This window comes from Loxodonta africana, chromosome 6, assembly GCF_030014295.1.
Source record: "Loxodonta africana isolate mLoxAfr1 chromosome 6, mLoxAfr1.hap2, whole genome shotgun sequence".
Classification (NCBI taxonomy): Eukaryota; Metazoa; Chordata; class Mammalia; order Proboscidea; family Elephantidae; genus Loxodonta; species Loxodonta africana.
This window is the reverse complement of record NC_087347.1, coordinates 76,874,344-76,887,097: the sequence shown is the minus strand read 5'-3', so window position 1 is coordinate 76,887,097 and position 12,754 is coordinate 76,874,344. Positions and strand designations below refer to the sequence as shown.

General features: G+C 33.9%; 1 protein-coding gene across 6 annotated transcripts in view; it reads left to right on the top strand.

The window, feature by feature from the left end:
* Positions 1 to 12,754, top strand: part of UBR3 (ubiquitin protein ligase E3 component n-recognin 3) — a 234,014-nt gene that overhangs the window by 28,142 nt on the left and 193,118 nt on the right. For 5 of the 6 annotated variants that reach the window (XR_010322292.1, XM_064287016.1, XM_064287014.1 and 2 more), the window contains exons 2-3: positions 9,313 to 9,452; positions 12,421 to 12,579. Coding sequence is in view for 5 of the 6 variants with exons in the window: in XM_064287016.1 (XP_064143086.1) it covers positions 9,313 to 9,452; positions 12,421 to 12,579 (299 nt within the window). In the remaining variant the exon portion in view is untranslated. The remainder of the gene's footprint in view (positions 1 to 9,312; positions 9,453 to 12,420; positions 12,580 to 12,754) is intronic. The other variant, XM_064287015.1, reaches the window with a different exon arrangement.

Below are 12,754 nucleotides of genomic sequence, written 5' to 3'. Positions count from 1 at the left end.
TATTAATGCCTTTTTTTTAAATTAACTTTTATTGAGCTTCAAGTGAACGCTTACAAATCAAGTCAGACTGTCACATATAAGTTTATATACACCTAACTCCGTACTCCCACTTGCTCTCCCCCTAATTAGTCAGCCCTTCCAGTCTCTCCTTTCGTGACAATTTTGCCAGCTTCCAACTCTATCCTCCCATCCCCCCTCCAGACAGGAGATGCCAACACAGTCTCAAGTGACCACTTGATATAATTAGCTCACTGTTCATCAGCATCTCTCACCTACCCACTGTCCAGTCCCTTTCATGTCTGATGAGTTGTCTTCGGGGATGGTTCCTGTCCTGTGCCAACAGAAGGTTTGGGGACCATGACCGCCGGGATTCCTCTAGTCTCGGTCCGACCATTAAGTATGGTCTTCTTATGCGAATTTGGGGTCTGCATCCCACTGATCTCCTACTCCCTCAGGGGTTCTCTGTTGTGCTCCCTGTCAGGACAGTCATTGATTGTGGCCGGGCACCAACTAGTTCTTCTGGTCTCAGGATGATGTAGGTCTCTGGTTCATGTGGCCCTTTCTGTCTCTTGGGCTCTTAGTTGTCATGTGACCTTGGTGTTCTTCATTCTCCTTTGCTCCAGGTGGGTTGAGACTAATTGATGCATCTTAGATGGCCACTTGTTAGCATTTAAGACCCCAGACGCCACATTTCAAAGTGGGATGCAGAATGTTTTCATAATAGAATTATTTTGCCAATTGACTTAAAAGTCCCCTTAAACCATGGTCCCCAAACCCCCGCCCTTGCTCCGCTGACCTTTGAAGCATTCATTTTATCCCGGAAACTTCTTTGCTTTTGGTCCAGTCCAGTTGAGCTGACCTTCCCTGTATTGAGTATTGTCCTTCCCTTCACCAAAAGCAGTTCTTATCTACTAATTAATCAGTAAAAAACCCGCTCCCACCCTCCCTCCCTCCCCCCCTCGTAACCACAAAAGTATGTGTTCTTCTCAGTTTATACTGTTTCTCAAGATCTTATAATAGTGGTCTTATGCAATATTTGTCCTTTTGCCTCTGACTAATTTCGCTCAGCATAATGCCTTCCAGGTTCCTCCATGTTATGAAATGTTTCACAGATTTGTCACTGTTCTTTATCGATGTGTGGTATTCCATTGCGTGAATGTACCACAATTTATTTAACCATTCATCCGTTGATGGACACCTTGGTTGTTTCCAGCTTTTTGCTATTGTAAACAGAGCTGCAATAAACATGGGTGTGCATATATCTGTTTGTGTGAAGGCTCTTATTTCTCTAGGGTATATTCCGAGGAGTGGGATTTCTGGGTTGTATGGTAGTTGTATTTCTAACTGTTTAAGATAACGCCAGATAGATTTCCAAAGTGGTTGTACCATTTTACATTCCCACCAGCAGTGTATGAGAGTGCCAATCTCTCCACAGCCTCTCCAACATCTATTATTTTGTGTTTTTTGGATTAATGCCAGCCTTGTTGGAGTGAGATGGAATCTCATCGTGGTTTTAATTTGCATTTCTCTAACGGCTGATGATCGAGAGCATTTTCTCACGTATCTGTTAAAAAAAACTGCCTGAATATCTTCTTTAGTGAAGTGTGTGTTCATATCCTTTGCCCACTTCTTGATTGGGTTGTTTGTCTTTTTGTGGTTGAGTTTTGACAGAATCATATAGATTTTAGAGATCAGGCGCTGGTCGGAGATGTCATACCTGAAAATTCTTTCCCAGTCTGTAGGTGGTCTTTTTACTCTTGGTGAAGTCTTTAGATAAGCATAGGTGTTTGATTTTTAGGAGCTTCCAGTTACCTGGTTTCTCTTCGTCATTTTTGGTAATGTATTTATGCCTTGTATTAGGGCTCCTAAGGTTGTCCCTATTTTTTCTTCCATGATCTTTATCGTTTTAGTCTTTATGTCTAGGTCTTTGATCCAGTTGCAGTTAGTTTTTGTTCTTGGTGTGAGGTGTGGGTCCTGTTTCATTTTTTTGCAAATGGATATCCAGTTATGCCAGCACCATTTGTTAAAAAGATTATCTTTTCCCCAATTAACTGACTCTGAGTCTTTGTCAAATATCAGCTTCTTATACGTGGATGGATTTATATCTGGGTTCTCAATTCTGTTCCATTGGTCTATGTGCCTGTTGTTGTACCAATACTAGGCTGTTTTGACTACTGTGGCTGTATAATAGGTTCTGAAATCAGGTAGAGTGAGGCCTCCCACTTTCTTCTTCTTTTTCAGTAATGCTTTGCCTATCCGAGGCTTCTTTCCCTTCCATATGAAGTTGGTGATTTGTTTCTCTCTCACCTTAAAAAATGACATTGGAATTTGGATCGGAAGTGCATTGTATGTATAGATGGCTTTTGGTAGAATAGACATTTTTACTATGTTAAGTCTTCCTATCCATGAGCAAGGTATGTTTTTCCACTTAAGTATGGCCTTTTGAATTTCTTGTAGTAGAGCTTTGTAGTTTTCTTTGTATAGGTCTTTTGCATCCTTGGTAAGATTTATTCCTAAGTATTTTATCTTCTTGGGGGCTACTGTGAATGGTATTGATTTGGTTATTTCCTCTTTGATGTTCTTTTTGTTGATGTAGAGGAATCCAAGTGATTTTTGTATGTTTATCTTATAACCTGAGACTCTGCCAAACTCTTCTATTAGTTTCAGTAGTTTTCTGGTGAATTCATTGGGGTTTTCTAAGATCATGTCATCTGCAAATAGAGATAATTTTACTTCCTCTCTGCCAATCTGGATGCCCTTTATTTCTTTGTCTAGCCTAATTGCTCTGGCTAGGACTTCTAGCACAATTCGACTTACATATATCTTTATATTTAAGGTAGGTTTCTTGGGGAGAGGATATATCTGAATTTTGCTTTTTTATCCAGTCTGATAGTCTTTGACTTTAAATTGGTGTGTTTAGACCACATTTACTATTATTCTTTTTTTTCCTCAGTTCATTTTTTTCTAAATTTTTATTTTGTTTGTTGTTGAGAATATACACAACAAAACATACCCCAGTTCAACAGTTTCTACATGTACTACTTAGTGACATTGATTACATTCTTCAAATAGTGCAAATATTCTTCATTTACTGTAATTCTTGATGTGGTTTTATTAAAAGCTACCATTTTAGCTTCCTAATTTGCATTTTTTTCTTTGACTCTTAACAAAAATATCTGACATGGATATTATTGACCTCATTTTACAAAGGAAAAAAGTAAGGCTAAGAGAGACTCATGAGTAGTAAGCAAGTGGCAAACCTGGGACCCAGGTCTTCCGAATCGGAATCTGTGCTGAATAAATACTGGGTTGAATTATGAACCAGTCTTTTGCTTACTGCTTCTCCATCTGCATGAAGACACTTTTCAGAGGTACTCATATTGCCTGTGACCTTACCTTCCATGCTTATTTTTTCCTGGTAATTATTTATGGTTAGAGGGCAACATGAATTAACCTCTCTGTTCCTTGTGCTGGGCCTGTTTGTAAATGAATGTATAGAATTTAATGCTGGAACATACCTTGGAGATCATTTACTATCAGCTCTTCATTTTGTAGTTGAAATAGATATTCCTTAGATGTTTGAACCAGTGATTCAGATCTCTGTTTTAAACACTTTCCTCACTAAGAGTACCAGCCCCATTTGATTAATAATAGATCAATGGATTGATAGGTTTCTGAATTAAATAGACTTTTTCGTCCTGTTGAAACAAAAATCATATTAAGCCAGTAATAGAAATTGATGAAGTTTATTTAATATATGAATTGCAAATCAGAGTAACATTTCAACCAGAGAGTCAAAAATGTTCCGAAGATTAGAGAACCTTGAAACACTCTTATACCAACTGTTAGCAACATTGCCATGGAAAAAAGAGTTGGAACAAAACTGATACACAAATTTGTGCTCAGGAAAGATTTTAATACGGCATTGTCTTAAAAAACAAAATTAATTACTGATTTTTTCATACCCTGCCCCATTTGGCTGGTTATCTAATTATCTCAATACAATTTCTGTGAGTCTATTCCCGGACCCAGAATAATTAATTTGTATTTTCATGTACCATTACTATATTGTTTTCTTTCTGCCTTCAACCTTTCAGTTTATAATTTGTTTACTATCTTAATAATTTAGTACTTTTACAGCACCTCTGTTTTTCCTTTTCAAGTCTTTTGATCTTATATGTACTGTGTAGTGAATTCAGAATTTTTAGTTTCTTAAATATTTTGCTTTTGCTCTTCTAGTACATTAGGGCCCACCAAATAGTATTTAAACCTGTGTAGGTAGAATTAAAAATTTTTCCATTTAGTTCTTAATCACTCATGTAATCTAACAGTTTTAGACATGAGATGGATCTGCACCTCAATTGAGTCCTATATTTAAAAAAAAAAGGGAGAGACATAAATGGTTATCTAGAGAGATGACCCAAGAGCACATATAGCTGAATTTGGAATCAGGTCACTGGTTTGACTCTTCTTCTTTGTTGAGTAGCTCACTTAGTTGTATTTATTATTTTTTTTCTGTGTCTCCGCCTTAGAATGCAAGCTCCCTAAAGGCTGAATACAACATCATTTTGATTATCTCAAATTTAAAATATGTTTTAATATATTAATATATGATAAAGCTTCTCCACCTTCATCATTGCTATTTTTCAGAATTTTGTTAGCAATTCTGTTTCCATATGAACTTTAGAATCAACTTGTTTATTCCTTATTGATTTTTTTTAACTGGGATCACATTGTAAATATGAATTAGTTTAGGTAGATACCATGTATCTTTATGGTATGTCTTTTGTGATTTCCAGGAACCTTTTGACAGTTTTACTAGGGATGTCATTTAATGTTTCTGAGATTTCCCTGTCTATAAAATGAAGGAGATGAACTATATCAGGGTTTTTTAATCTGGGGTATATGAATCTTCGGGAAACCTCTGTGTATTACCTAAAATTATATGCAAAGTGAAGCATGTATGTGCAATTTATGCTAAACTGGGAATGAGATGTACTCACCAAAGGCTAATTTATAGGGGAATTTATTTTCTCAAATGGTTTTCTAATTCGTGAAATATGTGACTAAGCTGAATATGTGTCTCCTTCCCCTCCTAATCCTTACCAAATCTCAGTAATTTGCAAATGTTATCAGAATCCCCTCTCCCTTTTCCTTTCCTTCCTCCCTCCCTTTCCCTTTCTTTCCTTCCTTCATTTCTCTAGCTCCCCATAAGCTCTACTTACAGAACTTTGCATGTCTAGCTACTTCCTGTTGTTTGGGCTGTAGCCGAAATAATCACCTCTTCAGGAAGGCCTTCTCTGACAACCCCAATCTAATGGAGTCTAATGGGGCATACTCTATACATCATCCTGTTAAATTTTTCTTTATAGAGCTTATTACTATCAGATGTTTTCACATTTATTTGCTTGTTTCTCTCTTTCCTCTACTTCTGCCTACCTGCTCAGTAGAAAAGTTTAGCCTATGAGAGCAAGTTCTTAAATTCATATTTCCCTTTAAATCAAAGTTTGGACCTTTAGATGTAGTGCTTTCATACTTTTTCATAAATTGGTAGATGTGGAAAATGATATTTGGATGGGAAAGAGAGGCAACCAAGGAGGCTGCTCAGTCCCTGCCTTGGGTGTAGAAATCATATCTGTACATTGTAATCTACTGGCCTAACATTTGGATACACTTCAGCACTGTGGTAAATACTCTGAATGTTGTATTTTTATGTGTGTGGATATTTTTTCCTTAAGAGAGAGCCTGACTTTCATTAGATTCTCCAAGGGGTCCATGACCCAAAAAAAGGTTAAGAGGTTAAGAATTAATGCTTTAAATCATGGAACTCAAACCAAATGTGTTGCATAACTTTTTATTGTTTGTTTTGGCTTAAATATTTTCCTTTTGAGTATAAAACTTATATATGTATTTGTTATGTAAAAATAAAAAATTAGAAAGTAAATGTTCAGCATATCCCACCCCTAGTTAATTTCTGCCAAATTTGGTCTACATTTCTCTAATTTTTTCTTGAATATGAATATATTAACATTACCTTTCTCTTCCTTCTCCAAAATTTTACTTATAAAACATTATAATATTTGTACTATTACATAATTTTTCTCATTTATCTTTGGTATGGTTCTACTTCAAAACTTGTTGTTCTATCCTTTTAACAAATGTAAAGTACTTCATTTTATAGAGCTACCATAATTTGGTTAACCTTTCTTCTGTTAATGAGCACATGAGTTGTTTCTAACTCTTTTACATTGCAAACTGATACAATGAACATCTCTTTTTGTACATAAATTTATTGTGCATATTTAGGAGTATTTCTGAATTGTAAATTACTAGAAATAGAAATGCTAGGCTAGGAATATGAACATGTAACGTTTTAATAGATATTGCCAAGGTGTCACCAAAAACTGGGCCTGTCTATATTCCCGTGTGTGATAGTGAACATTTCTGAACATTTTTCTCAATAATGAATTAGTAAAGTGAATCTTTGGTAATCTGTAAGGTAGAAAAGGCATTTTTATGTTAAGAAAATTTTCTAATATATACACTGGTAAGCACAACAAAACATTGAACCTTCATATACCTATCACCTAGACTCAACATCTATCAAAATTCTTGCCACATTTGGTTCATTTATCCTTTTTACCTTATGCTGAAGTATTTTAAAGCGACTCCCAGACATCAGTCATTTCACCTTGTCATGCTTCAGTAAGCATCTTTAAGAATATATGTGTATTTTCTATCTTTTTTTAATTTTTAGCTTTCTTTGTGCAGAAGGTTCCAAACATAACATAATGAAACCCCATGTAACTGTCTCCCGGCTTCAACAGTAAGAATTCATAGCTGGTTTTGATATACTCCTACTTACTCCCCTCTACCCCACCAGATTATTTTGAAGCATTTTGTCTATAAATATTTCAGTAGATAATTTTTTTTACGCTTAAAAGACAAGGACTCCCTTTTCATTGATAATCGCAATGCTATTATTGTCACATCTGCACAGAATAATTCCTTAATATCATCAAATATTTTTGTATATTTTCTTACATAACCGCAATGCCATCATCATACTTAATAAAATTAACTGTAGTAAACTAGTATGCAGCTCGTAATCAAATTTTTCCAATTATCTAAAAATGCTTTTTCTTAAAAGTTTGTTGGCATTAAGGAGCCCTGGTGGCGCAGCGGTTAAAGCGCTCAGCTACAAACCAAAAGGCCAGTGGTTTGAACCCACCAGCTGCTCCGTGGAGGAAGATGGAGCAGCCTGTCCCATAGGGTATCAGTGATTCAGGATGGACTCCACAGCAGTGGGTGGTTTGGTTTGTTAGAACTGGTTTACACATTACAAGTGGTTATTGGGTCTCTCAAGCCTTTTAAAAAAAAAATTGTGGTAAATATGTATGTAACACATCATTTGCCTTTCATTTGAAGTCTCTTTTAATTTAGAGTGGTCCCTTGCCTCCTTTTCCCCTCTACCACAGACTAGTTGCCGAAACTGTCAATTGTCCTGTATAATGTCCCACACCACAATTTGTCTGTTTCCTTGTGGTATCATTTGTAACTTTTTCTGTAAACGGAAGTTAGCACTAATGGCTTGTTGTGATTCAAGTTCAACCTTTTTTTGGTAAGAACACTTCATAAATGGTGTTGTATGCTTTACATGCATCACAGTGTCTGTTTTTTTCACTACTGGTGATGCTAAAATTTATAAGGATGTAGCAGTTTCATCTCTAAGTGGAAAATTTTCCCTCAAACTGCCCTCTAACGACTTTATCTAGTGATGATCATTTCATGGGTCAGTTATTTCAGCAGATATTGTAAAATGGTCATTTTATAGCTCCTCATTTTTTGTTTTGATAAAATTCACTGTTTTGATTATTAGAGAACTTGAGTATCTTCTCATATCTTTATTGGCTACTCAGTACTCCTTTTGTGAAATGTTTTCCTGTGAATATCGGTTGATTTTTCTATTGAATTGTTTTTTCCCCTTATCCATTTATGAGTTCATAGATCTGTAAACATTAATCTTTCATTTGTTTTACATATGTCACTGTCTCCTGCATTGTGGTCAATTTATTTTTTACTTTTATGGCTTTTTGGTTTTAAGTCATATTTAGTAAGCCTTCCATGCCCCAACATAATGTAGGGAAATAGTTTTTTTCTTGTACTTTCCCACATTTGACTGTTGATCTATGTGGAATATATTTTGAGTATGATGTATGATAAATCAAATTTTACTTCCTGCATTTAGATAATCAGTTGTCCGAAAGCAATTTATTGGAAGTTTTCTCCTCCCCACCACGTTTAATTAAGATGCCACATTTATCATATATTAAATTCGCAAATTTACATAGCCTGTTTCTAGACTCTATTGTGGTCTATTGATATCAGTTTATCACAGAGTTTTAATTACAGTAGCTTTGTACTATGTTTTAAGGTCAAGTTCACCATTAATCACTTTTTTCAAGTTTTATTAATTTTTTCACACATATTCTCTTCCATTTGAACTTAGGAATTGATTTATGGGTTAATTCTAATGGCATTAAGTTTGAGGGAGAACTGACCCCTGTGTATTTTTTAATAAAATTAAATGTTTCCAGTTGAGAATGTAATTTCTCTTTATTTATTTAAATCTTTTTTTTTTTTTTAGCTAAAGTTGTTTTGCACCCTTCCAATAAGTTTGTTATTTGAAATTTTATAGAATTTGTTTGGTTATTTTGTGTTTGGCCACAAAATAACATAGTAGTCATTATTTGGATTGTGACTGTAGAGTAGTTTACTTCATTTTTGCTCAGGTATACCAATTTTACTTTAAAATAGGTATAAGCAAGATTAGAAGCAACATACACTTGAGAATAAATTTTTAAAATAAACATTTTTTAAAATCACTTATTTATTCACTAATGCGATAAGTAAGGAATAGTTGAGTTTAAGACTGGAAAATGCAAATTGTTGGTAATTGATAAGTTTATATTTAATAGTTTATAAAGGTTAGAAAATAGTAAAGCAAGTACTTAAAAGTAATAATTGGCAGTTAAAAAAATACACATTCTGTAATGAAATTTCTTTTCGTATTCTAGTTGGAACCTAACTGGTATGGTCTTTTATTATGAAAAAACTTCATCAGTGCCATTTTTTATTTAAAGACCAATTATAACTATGTTCTTTTAACTTGGTGCCTTAAAAATCAGAAAGGAACAATTTATCGGCTTTGATATTGGCCTTCATTCTGTTTATGAGTATTATGAATAGAAGTAATATATTCTTGGTAGGTTAGACATTACTGTTAATTTTTTTTTCTTTTTCATATTACAGGTTTTGCAAAAGGCATCAAATTAAATCAAGTTCAAATATTCCCTGTGTCCCCAAAGATTTACTGATGATGTCTGAATTTGTACTTCCAAGATTTATTTTTTGTCTTATTCAGTACTTAAGAGAAGGCTATAATGAACCAGGTATGTTTTAATCTACTCCTTGTTAGTACTCTCTTTAAGTTCCCAATTAACACAGTTTTAGTATTAATAACAAAGTTAATTCTTTCAGCTATCACATTTTGCTTAATATTTTTAATGAGAAGACTATAAAATACAGAGACTGCATGAAAACACTAAAAAATCAATTATATAATGGCACAAATACCTTATGTTAGGTATAGTCTGGTGCTTTCTGGTCCTAGGGTCTTAGATGTTTTTGATTAGACTTCTTTGGCCTTTTGTAGATGAAGAAATAATCATTCTATGAAATTAAAATTACTTTATTTGACATCATATGATAGAGCAGAATTAAGAAGTCTTGGAAATATTCAAATTTAACTTAGATTTTTTTATAGAAGATAAATTACATTTCATCAGTCTTTATTATTATTATTGGTAGAGGTTTGAACATATCTTTGTTCCGTCTATATATTTAATAAAGAGCCTTGGTGGCACAACAGTTAAGCTCTCGGCTGCTAACTGAAAGGTTGGTGGTTCAAACCCGTGCAGCGGTCCTGTGGGAGAAAGACCCAGTGATCTGCTCCTTTAAAGGTTACAGCCTAGAAAACCCTATGGGGCAGTTCTACTCTGTCACCTGAGGTCACTGTGAGTTGGAATTGATTTGACAGAATCTAACAACAGCAATTACCCCCCCACACACATAGCAACTTATTAAACTTACGAGAGGGTTAGATTGCTCACTCTAATATGACTGACAGAATGTATTGGTGTAAGCATTATGTTGGTATTAAAAAGACAAAAAAAAAAGTTCAAATTACAGGTATTACCCTTTAAGATATAGTTGCAGTCTTGATTAATATACTTTAGTTGAATATGTGAATTTAGGTATCACCTATTAAAGTTCTCAGGCTGGCATTGTGAATTACAGATATCCATTAGTGGTACAGAACACATTTATTAACTTTTTATAATGTCTATTACTTTTCTAATGATTCTTGCACTTCTGTCATATATGGGATTACTTTTTTGCATTCTTTTTAGATATTTAAATTATTTAGTTCTATAATCTTATAAATTTATTTTTAAAATATGGCACATATTTTTATCTTTTATCTACCCTCATCCTTAAAGTGTGAGGAAATATATAGCATCTTCATCATTTCTAAAAGTATCTTTTTGTCTTTATTGTAAGCAAACCACTATACTTCCTTATTTCTACATTTTAAGCAAAATATACAGTCCTTTGTTAAGTACTTTTACTCCTTTAGGAGTATATAATGTAAAATATAGAAAGAAACATTAATTTGATCTAGTCCCAAACTACTATTTCCTTGGAATGATGGAAAAAAATACCAGCTAGGCTATTGAAATTGCCTTCCACATTATTTCTTATGAACTAGTTAACACACTTTTTAGGAATTTGCATTTTTTTTAAATCAATTTTAAAATCAAATGAAGTACAGATATCCTATTTGAAAAAAGCAATAATTAGAAATCATTTATTATGAGAACCTTAAAATTTACCATTAGTTCAGTCAAAGCGTGCAAAAAAGCGTTATGTTTTTCCTTTGGTGACATTTAGCAGTTATAAAACGTACATGGCATAAATACATAGCTTTGATAATTCTTTGTGACTGTTACTTGGAGACGTGAAGGAATGAATGGAAGCACTTTTTTTTGGTCTACAGATGAGCTTTATTTCCTCTTTATTTCTCTTTATATTACCACTCATGCTCAGCATTATTTTCTTCTCTCTGTGTAAAAAAATACTGCACTATTTGCATAGAGATAGCTGTTTAAAATTAAAGACTTCCAATCATCGAATCCAGGGTAATGGAATTTCAGAAATTTCATGGATTGACAGTTGTCTTGAATTCCGTTTCTCAGTTCACCCTATAATTCACACACTAGTGTCAGAGGTCTTGGAAACATAGAACAGGCATGAAATATACCTATTTTATACTAGTTACTATATAAGACATTAGAGAGAATACAAAAGTGAATAATACACACAAGTAACTTTCCCCTGAGAAAGTAAATTTTTTTTTTTGGTTTGGATCCCAGGACTCAAAGTTATCTAGAATTCCATCCACAGATTATCTTTGAACTAGGTTGTGAGTTCTTTGAGGGTAGGAACTATGTCTTATTTACTTTTGCCTCAGTGCTGATAATGTAGTGGATGCCGAGTAAATGTTGAATGAACTTGCTATCCCCTCACCTGGGCACACAGGTCCCCTTTTATCTCCCTTATATATATTCTTTTTTTTTAACCAATTATGGCTAAACTCTAAATCTCTCTATTCACTTCTTTTTAGTCCTCAGTTCCTCTAAACATCTTTTTCTTTTCATCTCTAACATGCTTTCTCAATTGCTGTCCAAGTTTCTTATCTCTCCCACCAGTTCTACTAGATACATCTTGGCTGAAATTTTTTCTTTTAGTAAAAATATCCATTTTTATGAAAACAGTTATCTTTTATTTTAGTTGCTTTGGCCTTCAGCTAACATGAGTCCATATTTTTTGAATATGGTAAGGAGTGGGTTATTTGCTACACAGGTTTAAATTTAAAGCTGAAATAATTTTGTCCTAATATACTACTCTTGGTATACTTGAGTTCTATCTTGTTTTATTCTAGGGGGTGATCTTAACTTTTTCTTAAGTACTATCTTATTTTGAAATTAGCTCTGATTATGTTTATATATCTGGAAGTTTTGAGCCTTCAGCCCTACTGCTTCTTATACAAATTAAGTGCTGAATATCTTAGGGGTCATCATCTCTTTTCCCTGTTTGCCTTTTCTCAGAGGACTGAGTTCCTGAGCAAGTTTGCCCTAGATTGGGTGCTGTTCTGATGCCAACTTTCTAAACAGTTCTTATATTGATTTTTTTTTATTGTAAATTACCATCATCTAGGCCCCTGTAGTTTAAAAAGAATAATAATTGTTATTTTTAGCAAACTCTTTTAAAGAAAGTTACCCTTAATTGTTTTTTTAGCAGCTGATGTACCATCAGAAAAAGACCTTAACAAAGTCCTTCAGCTTTTGGAACCTCAAATTTCCTTTTTAGAAGACCTCACTAAAATGGGAGGAGCAATGAGGTCTGTTCTTACTCAGGTTTTGACAAACCAACAAAGCTACAAAGATCTGACTTCTGGTGAGTAAAATAGTAGAAGAAAGTTATTATAATTTACTTATTTAACTATAATCATAAGAAATTATATATTTGAGAACTTAAAATACAGACTTTTCATAGAATGCTAAAGCTCGAAGGTATTCAAAAAACTTCTTATTTTATGGATGAGGAAGCTGAGCCCCAGAAAAAATAAATG